Source organism: Triticum urartu, chromosome 3A, assembly GCF_056163025.1.
Source record: "Triticum urartu cultivar PI428250 chromosome 3A, HENAU_Tu73, whole genome shotgun sequence".
NCBI classification, from domain to species: Eukaryota; Viridiplantae; Streptophyta; class Magnoliopsida; order Poales; family Poaceae; genus Triticum; species Triticum urartu.
In genome coordinates, this window is record NC_141875.1 from 713,182,358 (window position 1) to 713,204,705 (window position 22,348).

General features: G+C 45.2%; 3 protein-coding genes across 3 annotated transcripts; all 3 read right to left on the reverse strand.

Annotated features, from left to right (window-relative positions):
* Positions 1-5,458: 5,458 nt before the first annotated feature.
* On the reverse strand, positions 5,459-6,709 carry LOC147982050 (uncharacterized). Its single transcript, XM_087516186.1, has one exon. The coding sequence runs from the start codon at positions 6,707-6,709 to the stop codon at positions 5,459-5,461; it is 1,251 nt and encodes a 416-aa protein (XP_087372312.1).
* Positions 6,710-6,913: 204 nt separating this feature from the next.
* LOC147982051 (uncharacterized) lies at positions 6,914-18,540 on the reverse strand. Its single transcript, XM_087516187.1, has 6 exons — positions 18,453-18,540; positions 17,456-18,382; positions 16,552-17,087; positions 16,032-16,455; positions 15,735-15,962; positions 6,914-7,176 (listed from the first exon to the last, which is right to left on the reverse strand). Exons 1-6 carry the CDS (start codon positions 18,538-18,540, stop codon positions 6,914-6,916), a joined length of 2,466 nt encoding a protein of 821 aa, XP_087372313.1.
* A 1,285-nt stretch (positions 18,541-19,825) lies between these two features.
* LOC147982052 (uncharacterized) lies at positions 19,826-21,993 on the reverse strand. The gene is made up of 8 exons (XM_087517270.1): positions 21,910-21,993; positions 21,376-21,439; positions 21,245-21,292; positions 21,064-21,159; positions 20,880-20,969; positions 20,516-20,791; positions 20,114-20,413; positions 19,826-20,016 (listed from the first exon to the last, which is right to left on the reverse strand). The coding sequence occupies exons 1-8, from the start codon at positions 21,991-21,993 to the stop codon at positions 19,826-19,828; spliced, it is 1,149 nt and encodes a 382-aa protein (XP_087373396.1).
* Positions 21,994-22,348: the final 355 nt, after the last annotated feature.

A 22,348-nucleotide genomic window follows, 5' to 3' on the forward strand; every position in this document is an offset into this window, starting at 1 on the left:
ACATGAGGATATCTTCAAAAGCCCCCATGCAATACATGGGCATATAACTTCTTATTTGGTGGAATTACAGGCTCTATCAAATAAAGCTGGTGAGGGAAGGAGGCTGCAGCAGCAGAAACGACGGACGGGGTGGATTGCACCTCCTGATGATCATGCTAAGCTGAATGTTGATGCTGCTGTCATTAAGGGATGAGGATGAGCGGTCGGAGCAGTATGCCAAAGTAAACAGGGTACTTTTTTTGGAGCCTCGGCGATAGTGTTTAACAACATTGATGATCCGGCAATACTGGAGGCTCTGGCTATTCGGGAGGGACTGGCTCTGGCAGAAGATTTGAATCTATATCAACTACAGCTTGCTTCTGACTGTGAAGGAGTGGTACGAGACGTGAGACGTGGAACTGCTGCTGAATTTGGGGCGACCATCAATGAAATACAATTAAATTTACTGTCTTTCATTTCTTGTAATATAGTCCACGAAGGTAGGAGCTCAAATGTTGAGACTCACAATCTAGCGAAGCATGCGTTAAGGTTAGGGCTTGGCCGTCATGTTTGGTTGCGCCAACCCGATGGTATTCGTTTCATCCCTGTAAACATTATGGTGGTTTGAATAAAGTTTCGCGAGATTGTCTCAAAAAAAAGCAGAACAGGGCGCCCCACTCCTCCCCAGCCCGCTCGAGAAGCTCTCTACCGGCGCCGGCACCTCTCCACCGCCGTATCCTGCTCGACAGCGACACCTTCAGCCGCCGCTGGTGAGTCCGTGAGTGAATGGCGGAGTCGCCTTCCTCCCTCCGTTGTCCCCGTGCATCTCCCGGTGTGGGCTGCCACTGCCGATGGCCAGATCTCCTCACCGTCGTCGATTCCAAGGTGAGGTGATTCCGTGACACTCCTCAAGTCGACCGGTTTCCCCCTCGTCCGCCTCCGGTTGTCTCATCTCACTCATCATCTCCTCAACATCCATCCGTGGAAGTTATAAACATTGTTGAACTAGTAGAATGCCCGTGCGTTGCCACGGGCTCTTGAAATATTTTAATGGAGTTATACAAAGATAATCCATGTTAAATTTCACACATAGATGGTTACCGTAGTAGCAAGGTCGCTCCGTTTGATCTGAGCACCAAGTGAATCCAATACTTGAATCTCTTGTTTTTTGGCATTGACGACTGCTAGATACCATTGGTACTCAGGAATGTTAATCGGAATGAATAACTGGTGTAAATATCGTACAAGAGTAGTCACACTTAGATATAAATAATAATAAATCATTATACACATGGATTAATTAAAACAATACATTATTATATGCATGGATAATGAGACGAAATAAACAATATCTTGTTGTACATAAGTATTAAAATATTGTAAGATATTATGATATTTTGATGAGTCTGCGTGTTTTTCTCCGTCTTCTTTTACCTGACCAGATAGAAACGTGCTAATAATATGTATCTTTTCACCCTCCTTGTCTCGTAGATAAATCATTTATCATCTGTAATTCCATATTTAAAATATATTTATGTTATTAGATATTATATGGTTTATATTACTAAGTAAAAAGTTTATGCAATTGGCCTTACACCATCATGCAAAAACATATAATATTAAGGCATTCCAAATCGTCATTTGATAACAAGACTTCTCCAATGTCCACAAACTTGGTTTTCTTGGGAGCGACATGATTGATTCGATGATTATAATATTTCTAGGGGTACAAACATAGTCCGTCGGCATGATACAAAAAACGAGCCAAATCAATATAAAATATAAGCCAAATTAGTTGAATACAAAAGGCAATATGGCGAAGGAAAATTGATACTACCATTGAAAAAAATACTTTGTGTGATAACATTTAAATTGGCGTCCTTTTTCTTTTTACGAGATATATCACCGCTTCCACACCATTATGTTGTAAAAAACTCGGTGAATTTTGGCCCCTTCCAGCGACGTCGCTCCGAAACCCTTGTCGATGGACTCCTTCGAGCGTCTCCAAAATCCATATCTATGTCTCCTGTATTCTGAAAAAATAATAATAAAACTATGCATCTTTTTGTATTATTTTTTGCAACATATATATAAAAAGGATTAGCTATATGCACCCTTCTTGTGATGTTTCAGTCTGGTCCGTCGTTACATCATCCAAATCCATCACGTTTTGTTATCTCTGATGAACAAAGGGGAACACATAAAATATAAATGATATTTTATACTGCATTACATAAGCATCGTAAAATATATACTCGCTCTGTTCCTAAATATAAGTCATTTTAGAGATTCTAATGCAGACCAAATACGAAGAAAAATGAGTGAATGTACACTCTAAAATATATCTATATACATGCGTATGTAGTCTTTATTTTTAACAAGATCTAGTTTTAGGAACTGAGGGAGTAGTAAAAACAAAAGTGAGACTAACACATTTTTCTATTTGCAAAAAGAATAATTTTCTTTTTCACCCACCCAACCTAATCCCACCCACTCTCTCCCACTCACACCCACTCACTCTGTCCCCACCGCATCACCGGCCTCCTCTTCTCCGATGCGACGATGGCGCCTGCATGGCTGCATCTCCGCTGCTAGCTCTGGCTTTTGGGCTGACCTCCGCATCTTCAAACCCCACCTCTCCCCGCCCACTCTCTCCCCCTCACATCCGCTCACTCTCTCCCCGTCCTCTTCCCGCCGTGTCGCCGGCCTCCCCCTCTCCCCCACGACGGCGGCGCCCGCATCTCCGCCGCTAGCTCTGGCCTTTGGGCCGACCTCCACGTCTTGAAACCCCAATCCCTTCCAGTTTGAGCCAGCCCCGATCTCATCCCTGCCGCCTCCATCTTCGCTATAGACAGCCCCACCCTCATCCGCTCCGGTCTCGTACGCGACGTGATGCTACATCCATTGGTACGCGGCGGCGGTGGTTCAGTCCCGGAGGCGTCTCAGTATCGTCAGGCCCGGCGCGGAGCAGGCGTTCAAGATCGAACTCTCCGACGCGGAGGTAAGCGCCGTCATATCCGTGATTTGGGGAGAAGTGGTCCAGGTGCGGTCTGGCTCGAATTGGTGTGGTTTCGAGAAATGCGTGCCATTGCTGTGGGCTTGGAGGAGTAATGTTTCTGTTTCTGCAGATATGCGGACCGAGTGGCTGTGCGTGAGGGCAAGATGGAGGCTAAAGGCTGGCGTGGAGGAGGTACTCTTCAGTTGCTTCGTTGGTGTTTATTTAAGTTTTGTGCTTCTGTTAGATGTAGCCGAGTTGAAAATGTGCCGTGCTCACTTCGCCCAATTTAATTTTCTGTTTAAGGATTAGTTATTGAATGGTAGATGCTATGTACAAATGCTCGAGTAGTGAGTAGGCAAAAAATTAAATTACTACTTCTGCATGATGGCACGGATAGGGCAGTTTGCATTGCATTCTGTATTTTGGGACACAGTATTTTTTGGCAAGTTTTATACTAATAGTGACTTGATCAGTAGTAGATGAAATTGCCGTATGATCTAAGCATGCCTCTTCTAAATGTACTTTAATATGGTGCTCCAAATTTGTAAGAAATAGCAACAAATCTCGACACCTTTTGCGAAGGATTGTGGTGCTAGCTATCATGGAACAGAGCCTAATAAAACTATGAATACTCTGTCTTGACTTGGTGTAAAGATGAATCCCCTGCCGTGTAACATTTCTCTGTTAATCTCTCCCTCATGTTTTCTGTTGGTTTAGTTAAAAAAAATTGACCGCGACAGTATTTTTTTAAATGCTACAGAAAAACTTCAATATGATAGATACCACAGTAACTTAAACAACAGTATTTTTTTAAGCCAAACACTTGAAAGTATGTAGTGCTATGGCTTTTTCCAGAAACCACAAAACACATGTTAGAGCTTGTATTCTCTTGCAATATTTTGAAACCATTAGTAATCTTCAGTCAGACTATGAAAATTATAGGCTAATTCAATGAACAGTTTGGCACCTCCTGAGTATAGTAGTGTGTAAGGATGTGGCAAAGCTTGCAGTCTGAAGTCTCTGCAAGTTTTATTTTGAAAGTGAGTAAGCTTAGGAGTGTCTCGTCATGTTTCACAGCTAACTATAGTAGCTACGTGTGTTTCCTGATTACATATTATGATATTCTCATAACTATGCCCATTATCCTGATTAATGTGTGCTTCTTCTCAGATAATTGATGCTGTTGTTGCTGCACGTATTTTAAATGCAACACTCGTTGTTCCCAAATTGGACCAAACCTCCTTCTGGAAAGCAGCAGGTTTTTTCAAGTACCTGCAATTTCTTATCCTAGTCTTCTAGGTCTGCTCATGTTTTTAAGAAGACTGAAACGTGTTTCTTGTGTTTATACTATTTCTCTGCACTCTGCAGTGACTTTGCTGAAATTTTTAACGCCGACTGGTTCATCTCTTTCTATCAAAGGATGTAAGGATTGTGAATGGGCTTCCAAAGATAGGAGGTAAACTGTGGGCTCCTATTCCTGAAAAACTTCAAAATTACTTTGCTTCCAAACGCACACAAGCTTTCTGTGAAGTAGAGTTTCTCTGTTGGCTTTTGAACCATTAGCTATTGCCATGGATGTTTACTGTACACCTTTTTTTCAGCATCACTACGACTTCCAGCGACTACTTGCAATGTTCCATGTAGGGTTAAGTATTAATATCTGGTACAGATTAAGGGGAGTTCCACCACCTTTATTCTGAGATACAAGTTTTTTTTAACTGAAATTAATTTGTAATGGGATGGAAGGGAGTTAATATTGCTACTAAATATTTAACGGTTTGCTACTAAATATTGAACCGTCCAGCCTAAGGCAGTGAAGCCACCGCCCTTAACGGTTTGCCCATCTGTACCATTAATCCAGTGGGATATACTCTGGTTGCTTTGCCCATCCGTACCATCAATTATCGAAGAACCAATGGCCACATTTCATTGTTGATTAACAGTGACTAACTTAACTTGAGATGCAAATAATCAATTGGTGTAACTGGAGTTCTAATACCAAAGATAGTCTCGGTCATGATCAAGCAACCAGAGTTATTCTGCATAAGGGAAATAAATAAATAGTAAAATAATAATAACATTGACTGTGCATGCTTTGGGGCCGCATCATAAATATTTATATAATGTAGAACACTCCAGTGGATTCTAGTTTTACAACAACGGAGTGACCCAGGCAGTGTGCATTATTTGTACAAGAAAACAAAGGCGAGTTTAGATGTTGTAGATGATTGATTACAAAACAACAAAAGAATAATATACATAAGCAAACCAACAAAACGGAAAATAATGTCACATACAGCAAAACTTGGAAACTTGCAAAGTCTCAAATTTGAGGCAATATTATTAAATCACGCCTTGTAGTATAAACATAATAAAGTTCAATTGCTAACATCAAAATATAGAGATCTGTACAAGAACATCGAAAGCACCAAATTATCTGTAGCATAAGAGTAAATCCTCTGTCATATCTAAGAGCGGACTTTAGCCTATAAGGACTTCCTTATAGACGATGTTCTTCGTCGAGGTCTGTAAGGACAAGACAGGTCTTTTTCGCTTCTTAGATTTACCGCTTTGCTTCTTGGCATTCTCCTTCTCCTTCTCCTTCTCAATGAGGATCTTTATATTTTTCTTCGCGGTGGCTCGAGACAATGCGACATAGAGTTGACCATGAGAGAACACCGGATTAGGTAGGTACACGCCAACAATCGGAATCGTCTGTCCTTGAGCCTTGTTAATCGTCATAGCAAAGCTAAGCCTTACAGGAAATTGATTCCTCTTGAACTTGAATGGAAACATGTCGTTGTCAGACGGGCATAGGGGTATTCGAGGAAGGAATGCCCTCCTACCTGCGTGTCCGATCACTATTTCTGCGTCGATGCCGTTCCTCTCAAAACCTCGCACCACAAGCCTCGTCCCGTTACACAGACCATTAGCCGGATCAATGTTCCTCAGAAGTATGACAGGGCAGTTGAGCTTCAGTTTGAGTGCATGCGGAGGCAGACCATTGGGAGTCAATCCATTTAGGAACTCGGGAGCATAGTAGCCATACGGGTCGTCTTCTGCACTGTCAAAGCTATGGTAGATTACTTCTTCTCCCCGAAAACGCTCTACCATGCGTATGTTTATCTTGTCGACGTTGTCGTTCGTGGTGGAGAGGATTGCGCGTGAAGTCATGTAATTCGGATCGGACATGTTCTCATCTAGTCTTGGGAACACATGGTCAATCAGCTTCTCCGGGTCGTCACCCTCGCCTGTAGATGGCACACAAATATCTTCAAGGAGTCGTATGTTTGCTTGATCGTCAACTTCCTCGGTGCCATTGCCTACCCTTAGCAAGTAATCCCCAAACCAGGTGTCATTATGAGCCCTCATGTTGGTGATGAGCCTTAGCTGGCGCATACCCTTCCAGAGGTGTGAACTTCGGAGGGTTGCATCGATTATCTGACCCCGGGACCCCCTCCTGACGACCGGAAGCACCTGTCTGAAGTCCCCGCCAAACACAACAGTTTTTCCTCCAAAGGGTCGGTCCCGTCTTCCCATGATGTCACGCATGTTGTTGTCCAATGCCTCGACCGCTTGTCGCTTAGTCATGGTGGCCTCATCCCATAGTATCAATGAGGCCATCCTTAGTAGCTTGACGGTACCACTTTGCTTCGTGAAGGTGCATGAGGCGCCATCGTCGCAGCTCAACGGGATCTTGAACCACGAGTGGGCAGTCCTGCCTCCAGGCATGATAGAAGCGGCGACGCCTGACGTCGCGGTAGCGATAGCGATGCTTCCCTCGCTTCAAACCTTGGCGAGCAGCGCCCTATATAGGAAGGTCTTCCCTGTACCTCCCGGGCCATCAACAAAGAACACACCCCCATCACCGTGTTCAACAGAAGCTAGTATCGCATCGTATGCAGCCCTCTGCTCTGAGTTTAGCGACGAAGCCAATTAAGTGTCGTTGATGTCAAAATCGACATTGGATTCCTCGATCACTTCTCTGGCCTCGCCCTCGGTTGGGTCGAACGCTTCGTCAATGCATGGAAGAGCGAAATCAGCTATGTCTTTGCCCATGGACTGCAACATACCCCTAATGTCAAGCAACACCATCTGTTCCACCTCAATCGAGCACGTGTGTGATCGCCGATAGTCATCAGACATAGGCTCGAAGTTCCTATCCCATAAGCCACGCACGTCGCTGTTGGAAATATGCCCTAGAGGCAATAATAAAAGCATTATTATTATATTTCTTTGTTCATGATAATTGTCTTTATTCATGCTATAACTGTATTATCCGGAAATCGTAATACACGTGTGAATACATAGACCATAATATGTCCCTAGTAAGCCTCTAGTTGACTAGCTCGTTGATCAACAGATAGTCATGATTTCCTGGCTATGGACATTGGATGTCATTGATAACGGGATCACATCATTAGGAGAATGATGTGATGGACAAGACCCAATCCTAAGCATAGCACAAAGATCGTGTAGTTCGTTTGCTAGAGCTTTTCCAATGTCAAGTATCTTTTCCTTTGACCATGAGATCGTGTAACTCCCGGATACCGTAGGAGTGCTTTGGGTGTATCAAACGTCACAACGTAACTGGGTGACTAAAGGTGCATTACAGGTATCTCCGAAAGTGTCTGTTGGGTTGACACGGATCGAGACTGGGATTTGTCACTCCATATAACGGAGAGGTATCACTGGGCCCACTCGGTAATGCATCATCATGATGAGCTCAAGGTGACCAAGTGGTTGATCACGGGATCATGCGTTACGGTACGAGTAAAGTGACTTGCCGGTAACGAGATTGAACAAGGTATTGGGATACCGACGATCGAGTTTCGGGCAAGTAACATACCGATTGACAAAGGGAATTGTATACGGGGTTGATTAATCCTCGACATCGTGGTTCATCCGATGAGATCTTCGTGGAGCATGTGGGAGCCATCATGGGTATCCAGATCCCGCTGTTGGTTATTGACCGGAGAGTCGTCTCGGTCATGTCTGCTTGTCTCCCGAACCCGTAGGGTCTACACACTTAAGGTTCGGTGACGCTAGGGTTGTGAAGATATGTATATGCAGGAACCCGAATGTTGTTCGGAGTCCCGGATGAGATCCCGGACGTCACGAGGAGTTCCGGAATGGTCCGGAGGTAAAGAATTATATATAGGAAGTGCTGTTTCGGGCATCGGGACAAGTTTCGGGGTTATCGGTATTGTACCGGGACCACCGGAGGGGTCCCGTGGGCCCACCGGGTGGGGCCACCTGTCTCGGGGGGCCACATGGGCTGTAGGGGGTGCGCCTTGGCCTACATGGGCCAAGGGCACCAGCCCTACTAGGCCCATGCGCCTAGGGTTTCCATATGGGAGGAGTCCCACTAGTGGAAGGCACCCCTGAGTGCCTTGGGGGGGAGGGAAACCTCCCCTGGCCGCCGCACCTAGGAGATCAGATCTCCTAGGCTGCGCACCACCCCCCCTTGGCCCTCCTATATATAGTTGAGGAGAGGGAGGATTTCATAACCTCAGCCTTTGGTGCTTCCTCTCTCCCCGTTACGTCTCCCTCTCGTAGTATAGGCGAAGCCCTGCTACTGTGACGCCCTGCATCCACCACCACGCCGTCGTGCTGCTGGATCTTCATCAACCTCTCTTCCCCCCTTGCTGGATCAAGAAAGGAGGAGACTTCATCCGTTCCGTACGTGTGTTGAACGCGGAGGCATCGTCCGTTCGGTGCTAAGATCATCGGTGATTTGAATCACGTCGTGTTCGACTACATCATCCCCGTTCTTTGAACGCTTCCGCTCGCGATCTACAAGGTACGTAGATGCATCTAATCACTTGTTGCTAGATGAACTCATAGATGGATCTTGGTGAAACCGTAGGAAAATTTTTGTTTTCTGCAACTTTCCCCAACAGTGGCATCATGAGCTAGGTCTATGCGTAGTTCTCTTGCACGAGTAGAACACAAAGTCGTTGTGGGCGTTGATTTTGTTCAATATGCTTGCCGTTACTAGTCTTATCTTGATTCGGCGGCATCGTGGGATGAAGCGGCCCGGACCGACCTTACACGTACTCTTATGTGAGACAGGTTCCACCGACTGACATGCACTAGTTGCATAAGGTGGCTAGCGGGTGTCTGTCTCTCCTACTTTAGTCGGATCGGATTCGATGAAAAGGGTCCTTATGAAGGGTAAATAGCAATTGGCATATCACGTTGTGGTCTTTGCGTAGGTAAGAAACGTTCTTGCTAGAAACCCATAGCAGCCACGTAAAACATGCAAACATCAATTAGAGAACGTCTAAACTTGTTTTTGCAGGGTATGCTATGTGATGTGATATGGCCAAAGTTGTGATGAATGATGAATGATCTATATGTGATGTATGAGATGTTCATGCTATTGTAATAGGAATCACAACTTACATGTCGATGAGTATGACGGTGACAGAATGATCATGGAGCCCCAAGATGGAGATCAAAGGAGCTATGTGATATTGGCCATATCATGTCACTATTATTATTTGATTGCATGTGATGTTTATCATGTTTTGCATCTTGTTTGCTTAGAACGACGGTAGTAAATAAGATGATCCCTCATAATAATTTCAAGAAAGTGTTCCCCCTAACTGTGCACCGTTGCTACAGTTCGTCGTTTCGAAGCACCACGTGATGATCGGGTGTGATAGATCCTTACGTTCACATACAACGGGTGTAAGACAGATTTACACACGCAATACACTTAGGTTGACTTGACGAGCCTAGCATGTGCATAGACATGGCCTCGGAACACAGAAGACCGAAAGGTCGAGCATGAGTCGTATAGAAGATACGATCAACATGAAGATGTTCACCGACGTTGACTAGTCCGTGTCACGTGATGATCGGACACGGCCTAGCTAACTCGGATCATGTTATACTTAGATGACTAGAAGAGGGATGTCTATCTAAGTGGGAGTTCATTAATAATTTGATTAGATGAACTTAATTATCATGAACTTAGTCTAAAATCTTTACAATATGTCCTGTAGATCAAATGGCCAACGTTGTATTCAATTTCAACGCGTTCCTAGAGAAAACCAAGCTGAAAGACGATGGCAGCAACTATACGGACTGGGTCCGGAACCTGAGGATCATCCTCATAGCTGCCAAGAAATATTATGTCCTACAAGCACCGCTAGGTGATCCACCCGTCCCACAGAACCAAGACGCTATGAACGCTTGGCAGACACGTACTAATGACTACTCCCTCGTTCAGTGCGGCATGCTTTACAGCTTAGAACCGGGGCTCCAAAAGCGTTTTGAGAGACATGGAGCATATGAGATGTTCGAAGAGCTGAAAATGGTTTTCCAAGCTCATGCCCGGGTCGAGAGATATGAAGTCTCCGACAAATTCTTCAGCTGTAAGATGGAGGAAAATAGTTCTGTCAGTGAGCACATACTCACTATGTCTGGGTTACATAACCGCTTGACTCAGCTGGGAGTTAATCTCCCGGATGACGCGGTCATTGACAGAATACTCCAGTCGCTTCCACCAAGCTACAAGAGCTTTGTGATGAACTTCAATATGCAGGGGATGGTAAAGACCATTCCTGAAGTATTTGCTATGCTGAAATCAGCAGAGGTAGAAGTCAAGAAGGAACATCAAGTGTTGATGATGAATAAAACCACTAAGTTCAAAAGGGCAAGGGTAAAAAGAACTTCAAGAAGGACGGCAAGGAAGTTGCTGCGCCCGGCAAGCAAGCTATCGGGAAGAAGTCAAAGAATGGACCCAAGCCTGAGACAGAGTGCTTTTATTGCAAAGGGAAGGGTCACTGAAAGCGGAACTGCCCCAAATACTTAGCGGACAAGAAGGCCGGCAAAACAAAAGGTATATGTGATATACATGTAATTGATGTGTACCTTACCAGTACTCGAAGTAACTCCTGGGTATTTGATACCGGTGCCGTTGCTCATATTTGTAACTCACCACAGGAGCTGCGGAATAAACGAAAACTGGAGAAGGACGAGGTGACGATGCGCGTCGGGAATGGTTCCAAGGTCGATGTGATCGCCGTCGGCACGCTACCTCTACATTTACCTACGGGATTAGTTATAAACCTCAATAATTGTTATTTAGTGCCATGTCTGAGCATGAACATTGTATCAGGATCTCGTTTAATACGAGATGGCTACTCATTTAAATCCGAGAATAATGGTTGTTCTATTTATATGAGAGATATGTTTTATGGTCATGCTCCGATGGTCAATGGTTTATTCTTAATGAATCTCGAGCGTATTACTACACATGTTCATAGTGTGAGTACCAAAAGATGTAAGGTTGATAATGATAGTCCCACATACTTGTGGCACTGCCGCCTTGGTCACATAGGTGTCAAACGCATGAAGAAGCTCCATGCAGATGGACTTTTAGAGTCTCTTGATTATGAATCATTTGACACATGCGAACCATGCCTCATGGGAAAAATGACCAAGACTCCGTTCTCAGGAACAATGGAGCGAGCAACCAACTTATTGGAAATCATACATACTGATGTGTGCGGTCCAATGAGTGTTGAGGCTCGCGGTGGCTATCGTTATGTTCTCACCCTCACTGATGACTTAAGTAGATATGGGTATGTATACTTAATGAAACACAAGTCTGAAACCTTTGAAAAGTTCAAGGAATTTCAGAGTGAAGTTGAGAATCAACGTGATAGGAAAATCAAGTTTCTACGATCAGATCGTGGAGGAGAATACTTGAGTCACGAATTTGGCACACACTTAAGAAAATGTGGAATAGTTTCACAACTCACGCCGCCTGGAACACCTCAGCGTAATGGTGTGTCCGAACGTCGTAATCGCACTCTATTAGATATGGTGCGATCTATGATGTCTCTTACCGACTTACCGCTATCTTTTTGGGGCTATGCTTTAGAGACTGCCGCATTCACTTTAAATAGGGCTCCGTCGAAATCCGTTGAGACGACACCGTTTGAATTATGGTTTGGGAAGAAACCTAAGCTGTCGTTTCTAAAAGTTTGGGGATGCGATGCTTATGTCAGGAAACTTCAACCTGAAAAGCTCGAACCCAAATCGGAAAAATGCGTCTTCATAGGATACCCTAAAGAAACCATTGGGTATATCTTCTACCTCAGATCTGAAGGCAAGATCTTTGTTGCCAAGAATGGATCCTTTCTAGAGAAAGAGTTTCTCTCGAAAGAAGTAAGTGGGAGGAAAGTAGAACTTGATGAAGTATTGCCTCTTGAACCGGAAAATGGCGCAACTCAAGAAAATGTTCCTGAGGCGCCTGCACCGACTAGAGAGGAAGTTATTGATGATGATCAAGATACTTCTGATCAAGCTCCTACTAAAATTCGAAAGTCCACAAGGACACGTTCCGCACCAGAGTGGTACGGCAACCCTGTCTTGGAAATCATGTTGTTAGACAACAGTGAACCTTCGAACTATGAAGAAGCGAGGCAGGCCCGGATTCCGACAAATGGCTAGAAGCCATGAAATCCGAGATAAGATCCATGTATGAAAACGAAGTATGGACTTTGACTGACTTGCCCGTTGAACGGCGAGCCATAGAAAATACACGGATCTTTAAGAAGAAGACAGACGCGGATGGTAATGTGACCATCTATAAAGCTCGGCTTGTCGCTAAGGGTTATCGACAAGTTCAAGGGGTTGACTACGATGAGACTTTCTCACCGGTAGCGAAGCTAAAGTCTGTCCGAATCACGTTAGCAATTGCCGCATTCTACGATTATGAGATATGGCAAATGGACGTCAAAACGGCATTCCTTAATAGTTTCCTTAAGGAAGAGTTGTATATGATGCAGCCGGAAGGTTTCTTCGATCCTAAGAATGCTGACAAGGTGTGCAAGCTCCAACGCTCGATTTATGGGCTGGTGCAAGCATCTTGGAGTTGGAACATTCGCTTTGATGAGATGATCAAAGCGTTTGAGTTTACGCAGACTTATGGAGAAGCCTGCGTTTACAAGAAAGTGAGTGGGAGCTCTGTAGCATTTCTCATATTATATGTAGATGACATACTTTTGATGGGAAATGATATAGAACTCTTGGACCGCATCAAGGCCTACTTGAATAAAAGTTTTTCAATGAAGGACCTTGGAGAAGCTGCTTATATATTAGGCATCAAGATCTGCAGAGATAGATCAAGACGCCTCATAGGTCTTTCACAAAGCACATACCTTGATAAGATTTTGAAGAAGTTCAAAATGGATCAGTCCAAGAAAGGGTTCTTGCCTGTTTTGCAAGGTGTGAGATTGAGCTCAGCTCAATGCCCGACCACGGCAGAAGAGATAGAAGAGATGAGTATCATCCCCTATGCCTCAGCCATAGGTTCTATTATGTATGCCATGCTGTGTACCAGACCTGATGTAAACCTTGCCGTAAGTTTGGTAGGAAGGTACCAAAGTAATCCCGGCAAGGAACACTGGACAGCGGTCAAGAATATCCTGAAGTACCTGAAAAGGACAAAGGACATGTTTCTCGTTTATGGAGGTGACGAAGAGCTCGTCGTAAAGGGTTACGTCGACGCTAGCTTCGACACAGATCTGGATGACTCTAAGTCACAAACCGGATACGTGTATATGTTGAATGGTGGAGCAGTGAGCTGGTGCAGCTGCAAACAGAGCGTCGTGGCGGGATCTACATGTGAAGCGGAGTACATGGCAGCCTCGGAGGCAGCACATGAAGCAATATGGGTGAAGGAGTTCATCACCGACCTAGGAGTCATACCCAATGCGTCGGGGCCAATCAAACTCTTTTGTGACAACACTGGAGCTATTGCACTTGCCAAGGAGCCCAGGTTTCACAAGAAGACAAGGCACATCAAGTGTCGCTTCAACTCCATTCGTGAAAATGTTCAAAATGGAGACATAGAGATTTGTAAAGTACATACGGACCTGAATGTAGCAGATCCGTTGACTAAACCTCTCCCTAGGGCAAAACATGATCAACACCAGAATTCCATGGGTGTTCGATTCATCACAATGTAACTAGATTATTGACTCTAGTGCAAGTGGGAGACTGTTGGAAATATGCCCTAGAGGCAATAATAAAAGCATTATTATTATATTTCTTTGTTCATGATAATTGTCTTTATTCATGCTATAACTGTATTATCCGGAAATCGTAATACACGTGTGAATACATAGACCATAATATGTCCCTAGTAAGCCTCTAGTTGACTAGCTCGTTGATCAACAGATAGTCATGATTTCCTGGCTATGGACATTGGATGTCATTGATAACGGGATCACATCATTAGGAGAATGATGTGATGGACAAGACCCAATCCTAAGCATAGCACAAAGATCGTGTAGTTCGTTTGCTAGAGCTTTTCCAATGTCAAGTATCTTTTCCTTTGACCATGAGATCGTGTAACTCCCGGATACCGTAGGAGTGCTTTGGGTGTATCAAACGTCACAACGTAACTGGGTGACTATAAAGGTGCATTATAGGTATCTCCGAAAGTGTCTGTTGGGTTGACACGGATCGAGACTGGGATTTGTCACTCCATATAACGGAGAGGTATCACTGGGCCCACTCGGTAATGCATCATCATGATGAGCTCAAGGTGACCAAGTGGTTGATCACGGGATCATGCGTTACAGTACGAGTAAAGTGACTTGCCGGTAACGAGATTGAACAAGGTATTGGGATACCGACGATCGAGTTTCGGGCAAGTAACATACCGATTGACAAAGGGAATTGTATACGGGGTTGATTAATCCTCGACATCGTGGTTCATCCGATGAGATCTTCATGGAGCATGTGGGAGCCATCATGGGTATCCAGATCCCGCTGTTGGTTATTGACCGGAGAGTCGTCTCGGTCATGTCTGCTTGTCTCCCGAACCCGTAGGGTCTACACACTTAAGGTTCGGTGACGCTAGGGTTGTGAAGATATGTATATGCAGGAACCCGAATGTTGTTCGGAGTCCCGGATGAGATCCGGGACGTCATGAGGAGTTCCGGAATGGTCCGGAGGTAAAGAATTATATATAGGAAGTGCTGTTTCGGGCATCGGGACAAGTTTCGGGGTTATCGGTATTGTACCGGGACCACCGGAGGGGTCCCGTGGGCCCACCGGGTGGGGCCACCTGTCTCGGGGGGCCACATGGGCTGTAGGGGGTGCGCCTTGGCCTACATGGGCCAAGGGCACCAGCCCTACTAGGCCCATGCGCCTAGGGTTTCCATATGGGAGGAGTCCCACTAGTGGAAGGCACCCCTGAGTGCCTTGGGGGGGAGGGAAACCTCCCCTGGCCGCCGCACCTAGGAGATCAGATCTCCTAGGCTGCGCACCACCCCCCCTTGGCCCTCCTATATATAGTTGAGGAGAGGGAGGATTTCATAACCTCAGCCTTTGGTGCTTCCTCTCTCCCCGTTACGTCTCCCTCTCGTAGTATAGGCGAAGCCCTGCTACTGTGACGCCCTGCATCCACCACCACGCCGTCGTGCTGCTGGATCTTCATCAACCTCTCTTCCCCCCTTGATGGATCAAGAAAGGAGGAGACGTCATCCGTTCCGTACGTGTGTTGAACGCGGAGGCATCGTCCGTTCGGTGCTAAGATCATCGGTGATTTGAATCACGTCGTGTTCGACTACATCATCCCCGTTCTTTGAACGCTTCCGCTCGCGATCTACAAGGTACGTAGATGCATCTAATCACTCGTTGCTAGATGAACTCATAGATGGATCTTGGTGAAACCGTAGGAAAATTTTTGTTTTCTGCAACGTTCCCCAACAGTCGCCTGGCTCACAGTGCACCAAAATTGTTGCAAAGAGCTTCTTGAGCGAACATGGCATCGCCCACTGCTCTGCCTCGGTAAGATAGTCGTCGAGCGTGTTATCTGCCTCGATGAGTCCCAACCTTTCGGCAGCCTCTCTAAAGCTCCCGCATAGCCTACCGTCCACGGTGAGCAGGTCCTCATAGGATGTCTTGCCAGCAACATGGTTTAGCAGCACACGCAGATAGTATCGCTCCCCCTCTGCAGGATTAGCAGACACAATTCGACCTATCTAATAACGCTCCACCCGCTCTTTCCAATACTTCTTACCCTTCTTCCATGTGAACCTTCCAGGAAAATCCTTGTACACTATATTCCTAGCCCACGGGTGGTTTTGGTTAGCTTTGAGATACTCTGTCAACATGGATTTGGAAGCATTCTCAGAGGCGACTATGTCGGTCAAGTGAGCTTTCTCATTGAATGCCACCCTGTCCATATTCGGGAGATGAAGAGGCAACTGTAGGACAGGCGGGTCATTGGCAGACAAGGGGAAGCCAAATATCCTCCACATCGCCTCTGGAGGAGTAACCCACCTCGCGTCTACGTATCTTTTGATCTCATCAATATTACCATCGGCGTTGGGCTGGTCGATGCTGAAAGAAGCCCTATCATGGCCCTTGTATATGTACTTGTAAAGGTATTTAACGGCCTTTATGCTAGAGCAAACCTCAACGTTGATGTGGCAATTGAACATCTGCAGAAGGTAAGGGTTATACGGCACAACCCATCTGTTGTCAAACATTTTACTCCGGACCTTAGCCTACCGACCATTATCTCGACGACGATAAACTGGGTATGAGTCCTTGCCCTGTGCTGTGTTTTCATTGAACGGCCGCGGGTATCTGCACTTGCACTCATTCTGTTGCATGCACACATTTTTTGGGTTGAGAGCACCGCATGGTCCATGCATCATATGTTTCACCACCAAGGCGTGGAGTTCAGAATACTTCTGCTTGTCTGGGAGCTCGGCAGAAATGAGCCGGTCATACTGCTCTGGAACAACAAGCTTATAGGCAGAATCCATGATCAACAAAAAGTGTGCATGGGGGAGGCCCCTCTTCTGGAACTCGACTACGTATACATGTGCGACAACAACACCCAGGATATTCTTCTTGAACAACATCTCTTTCATAGCCTCTAGCTTGCCATGGAACACACGAGCCACAAGATCAGGTCGGTCTTGCGCTGTCTGGCCAGGAAACAACTCATTCATTATCTCTTCCCAGTTAGGGTTGCAGGTAATGGTCAAGAAGATGTCAGGCTTCCCATAGGTATGGACAATTTCCATGGCATCCATATGCCTCCGCTTCATGTCGCGGTCGCCACCTGGGTACGTTCCAGGGAGCACTATCCTTACTCCAACAGCGCTTGCCTAGGTCTCCCCGGATGTAATTGCATCAACAACTCCTTTATACAGGTCGGCACGGATCTTTGTCTGGTTCTTCCTGTACCATTTCAACCTACAACTCTCAATCTTGATTTACATGTCCACCCCCCATTGCTGGAGCAATCGTGCTCCACAGAGTATGGGATTGAATATCCCAGGTCATGTCTGGAGCATGTAACAGTAGTAGTCTCTCACCGAGACGCATAACCTGCTATTCCCCTCTGCAAATGGATGAGTAACGCGGACATTAAGATTCATATGAGAAGTATACAATTCATCTAAACGACAGAATACGCATAAGGCTTACCTGCATCGTCATCATCATCATCATCACACCTACCTCTTGGTTGTTGCACAACTGGCCAAGGGACATCACGTTTAGGAAGTTTCGGGTGCCAACCAAGCTCCCCTCTTGGGTAGGAGAGTGGGTAAGAGAGCGGGTCATACGAGCCAGCCGTCACATGTATACTATGCCTCTGGTTGTCATTCCCGCAAAGTGTAATCCTACGGTCGAACCTCTTCGCTAGGTCAGTGCCCTCCACCCAAATTGCAGCGACCTCAGATGACAGAGGTCTATTATACTTCCGTTGGTCTAGTCTCTGGTCAGTGTTGAGGTCTATCCTATAATCGTCGAGGTTGTCCCTGTGCGCACCCAAACTCCTAAACTGCTGGGAGTATGGGTTTTCCCTGAGTATGTCCACTAACTTTCTGACGACATCCTGGTCTAATTGCTCGGTGGCAGCCTTGCGATGGGTTAGGCCTGGGTCGTCGTCGTAGAAGTACAACTGTAGATGCTCTGGACGTGATGTTGGCCCGAAGGAATGAATGTTGTGGTAGATGGTGCCGTGCGCCCGGAACGTGTACACCCCAGACTTCATGTTTGTGTAGCTTTCATCAAGGCTGACGCCGAGGGTTGTGAAGGAGAAGTGGCCGTTGAAGAACCATATGTTCTCCCGAAAATGCCTTGAGTCCGCATCCATGCTAGACCAAAGCCTCATTAGCTCCGGGATGGGCTCCGGTTGCTTCAGCTGGATCTGCCCACTGCGACAGCAGAATCCCGGGGCCTCGGACACAAACTTCTTGGCCTTGCAGTGATCGCAATTTGCGGCGTGCTTCAGTATGTGTGTGTGGTCTGGGAGGTTTGAGTAGACATAGTCCAATGGATCATGGTCGACATAGGTATTGTGACTTGAGTCTTCCAATTCGTCGTGCTCCATGTCATCAGCATCTGAGCCTGTAAACAATGGCTTATAATTAGTGTGATATTCCCAACGGGTGGATGTTGCTCAAGTGGGTGTACATACCTTCACCAGCAAACAGGTAATACTCATCGTCAAAGAGGCTGTCAGGGTTGACATCCTCATTCATGAGACGACTAAGGTAAGCGTCCATGTCGTCTGATCAGGTGCGAAACCAATAAATGAGGGTTCAGTCTCAAGGGACGCAAGGAGAGTAAGGATGGGAGTGTTACCTTCACTTCTGATCATGTACTCCGGCGTGCTAGATGAGGTCGAGTTACCGTGTGCTTCAACTACGACAGGTTGTCCGATCTCGGTCATTTCCGGTTTGGAGATGGAACCGATGGTCTGGGTCTTCACCCTACCTGCAAACCTTTCATTACGGCGATCTAGTAGAGCATTCCTCTCACCACGTGGTACATGCGTACATGTTTTTTGCTTGCCAATATTCTCCCGACGCTTCTTCACCGCCATACTGCACTTGCAAGCTTGCTCTCTCGTCCTACGCCGAGCTCTGGACTCATGACTCTGCTCGTCCACTCCATTATCCGCTATTGTTACCGGATCACTGGTTTGCTGGTCGGCACTTTGTAGGTGCTCATTGATTTCGATGATGTCGCCATCTATAGCACCATCAGCGAAGGTTCTACTTAGGTATGCACCTACAACATTATTGAATCATTGTAAATATCTGATGAATGATTAAATGATGAAACATGATGGTTGATAGGATAACTACCATCGGTTTCGGTGTTGCGAATGTATGTGGGGACAACATTGACGGTAGGAGCATGTTCTATTTGTTCACTGTATTGTTGCGCGAGGGTTGAAAGCGTGAGAGTCGGACAATGTGCATGAGGGTTGGACAATGTGCTAGTTAAATCTGGACGTGGCATTGCGATCGATTCAGCACACGGGGTGTTTTTCTTTGCAGCATACTTTGCCTTTCTCTTTGCACTTGACTCCCCCCTCTCATCCGAAGTCATGGTTTTAGGGTGTTGCATGCGCCATTCTCGCAGCTTCTGATTTTTTTCTTGAAGATCGATCGTTCCGTCACCCACTTTTTTCCGATAACTTGCTCGCCTCCGTGCGTTTCTCTGCTCAATTTGCTCGTTTGTTAAGACACCAGATATGAGTGTAGTGGAAGGAGGCAATACTGCATCATCATGTGACAATGATGTATTGCTCGACCTAGTTGGGTTGGCTGGTAATACAGCAATGTGAAAACATAATCAGAACTTCATTGGTCAATAAGAATGAAGCTAGTAGAATATCAACAAATATCAATATCGACAATACGAAGTTTGTTTCATTGTTGTTTTATTTTTGAAGGTTGGACAAAGATTCAAATGGTTGAGTTGAATGAAAAATATATTAACCATATATTCTGAAACAGAGCGGGTATGTAATATAATTGCAGTGCTGAAACAGAAAACATTCTAACCTGATACCGTAAGGGCAGGCAGATTTTCATGTAGATGCTTGACGGCGGCCTCATCTTTTTTATTTCGATAAGTAGCTCGCCTCCGAGCTTTTATCTCTTCCCTTTTATCTTCAAGGTCCACAAAGGATGTTTTATACCCATTAGTGATATCACTGAGAGCGGGCCTACGAACATTTTGCACATCTGCTTGTATATTGAAGGTGGTACACTCGTCATTTATCTTCCGATAATAACCTTATAGTTTGCAACAAAGGGCCTATATATATCATCGTACTGCTGAAACATACTATATTCATAGCTGATATCGCAAGGGCAGGCAGATTTTCATGTAGATGCTTGACGGCGGCGTCCTCTTTTTTCTTCCGATAAGTAGCTCGCCTCCGAGCTTTTAGCTGCTCCTTTTTTTCGTCAAGGTCCACAGAGGTTGGTTGATACCCATTAGTAATATCACCGAGAGGGGCCCGGAGAACATTTTGCACAACTGCTTCCCGTACAACGGTAACCTCATCATCTTTCTTCCGATAAGCTGCCCGCCTCCGCGTGTTTATTATCTCCCTCTTTTCCTCGTTATGTTGCATGCTAGCTAGTTAATTGTCATTGAAGGAGCAACATGTGAGACTTTTCGAACCAAAAAAGCATGATGTATTAATTGTTTACCGTATTGATTAAAAACAAACATTCATACCAGACATTGTAAGGGAAGTTTGAATGTCATCATGGAGCTTGAACGCATCATCCTGTTTTTTCTTCCGATAAGCAGCTCGTCTCCTGGCATTTATCTGCTCCCTTTTTTCGTCAGACAATTTACCTTTCATAGTTTGTTTGGTGACATTCACTCCAGATGTTGTAGTCATGTAATCGGATGTTGCATCGGACACGGGTAAAACTTGTAAGGCATCACGTATTGACGCATTCATCCCCACATGTCTTCCTCCATGTATATGAGACGCACCTTCAGCTACTGGAACAACACAAAAGCCATAAACTGGGTTAATACCCCTGTAAGCATGATATACGGTTTACATAGAAATGCCGCCGTCAGTTAATACCATTTGAACTTTGTGCTACATCTGTGGCACAAACTTGTGTGAGACAACTGGGAAGCACAAACGAAGGTTCATTACATTTTGCGGGGCTGTCTGCTTGATGTAAAAATAACAGTTATTGGACAGAACGAGTCAGTGTAGTGCTAACTGAAGAGCGTCAATTAAGCATTTTATGTTTAATACTCACCTATAATCAGATGGGAAGGTCGTTGAACATTTGTGCTATCACCATCAGTCGGTTGGGGAAGAACCGGTTGTTCGGTTTGTTCAAGTATCCTCCGTTCTGAAGGATGTTCGTAAAACCGTGGGTATAATTGATCACATTAAAAGCATAAAATTATGATTACTATATCCGCACAAACTCATACCTGGACTACTTGGGTAAATTTCATCAACATTTGCCCCCTCCATTTGATCTGCAACGACTTCATTACTCATCAGCAAAGCAGCGCGGGATAGTGCTTGACATATACAGCAAGATTTATAGACAAAGTTATACCTGGAGGTACATCTGACAAAGTCGTTTGTTCCGCTGCTTTGCTTTGTGGATTCCCCATATGTACCTATGAATTGACAGCAAAAAATAGAGATTTACTGATGGTTTAATGCAGGTTGCTATTCATCAGATCGTGCCAAAGTACTTCAAGATGGCTACTGGTTTGTGATCTGATTTTTTAAATGGACTTTCCTATATATGATATTGCCAATGGTTGCTGAAGAGCACAAACACTTGATGTGTGTATAGTACGCACACTTATTGAAATTTCAGTACTTCATATATAGACTTGTTGGTTGTCACCATTTTCAGTAGGGATTTTGCTTAGTTACTTCATATAGACTTCATATAACTTAACTGTTTGCATTCAGTACTTCATATACACTTCATATGAAATTTCAGTACTTCACATAGACTTCATATAACTTACCTGTCTGCATACAGTTTTCTGGTCAGACTGAGTTTCCTATGGAAGTATACTAAGCACACCTGATGTTCACACCTGATTTTGCTTAGGTACTTGCATGAATTACTTACCTGTTTGCATTTAGTTTTCTGGGAAACCAGATTTTCCTCTTGAAGTATAATAAGCACACCTGATTTTCCTCTTGAAGTATACATTCAGTTTTCTGGGTAACCTGAATTACATCTCTTGTCCTTTTCCAGCACAAGAGATCTACCCCAGCACCGCTTCCCCATCTCTGGTGGTTCCAGCACCGCTTCTCCATCTCTGGTGGTTCCTTTGGCTTCCTCCATGGCTGCTGAGAAGATGGGTCACCAATTTGCACCACTGTACCTCATGGCCAATTTGCACCAGCATTAACGAGGTCGCAGCCGAGGCCGTCCGTCGTCGTGCCAGGCTCAATTTGGAGTACACCAAGGGTCGTATACCTATTGATCTTCTCTCTTGCCCTGTATCACAGGCTAATGGGTATTCTCCCAATTCAGGTAGCATGCCTCTCTTCTGTTTCGTACG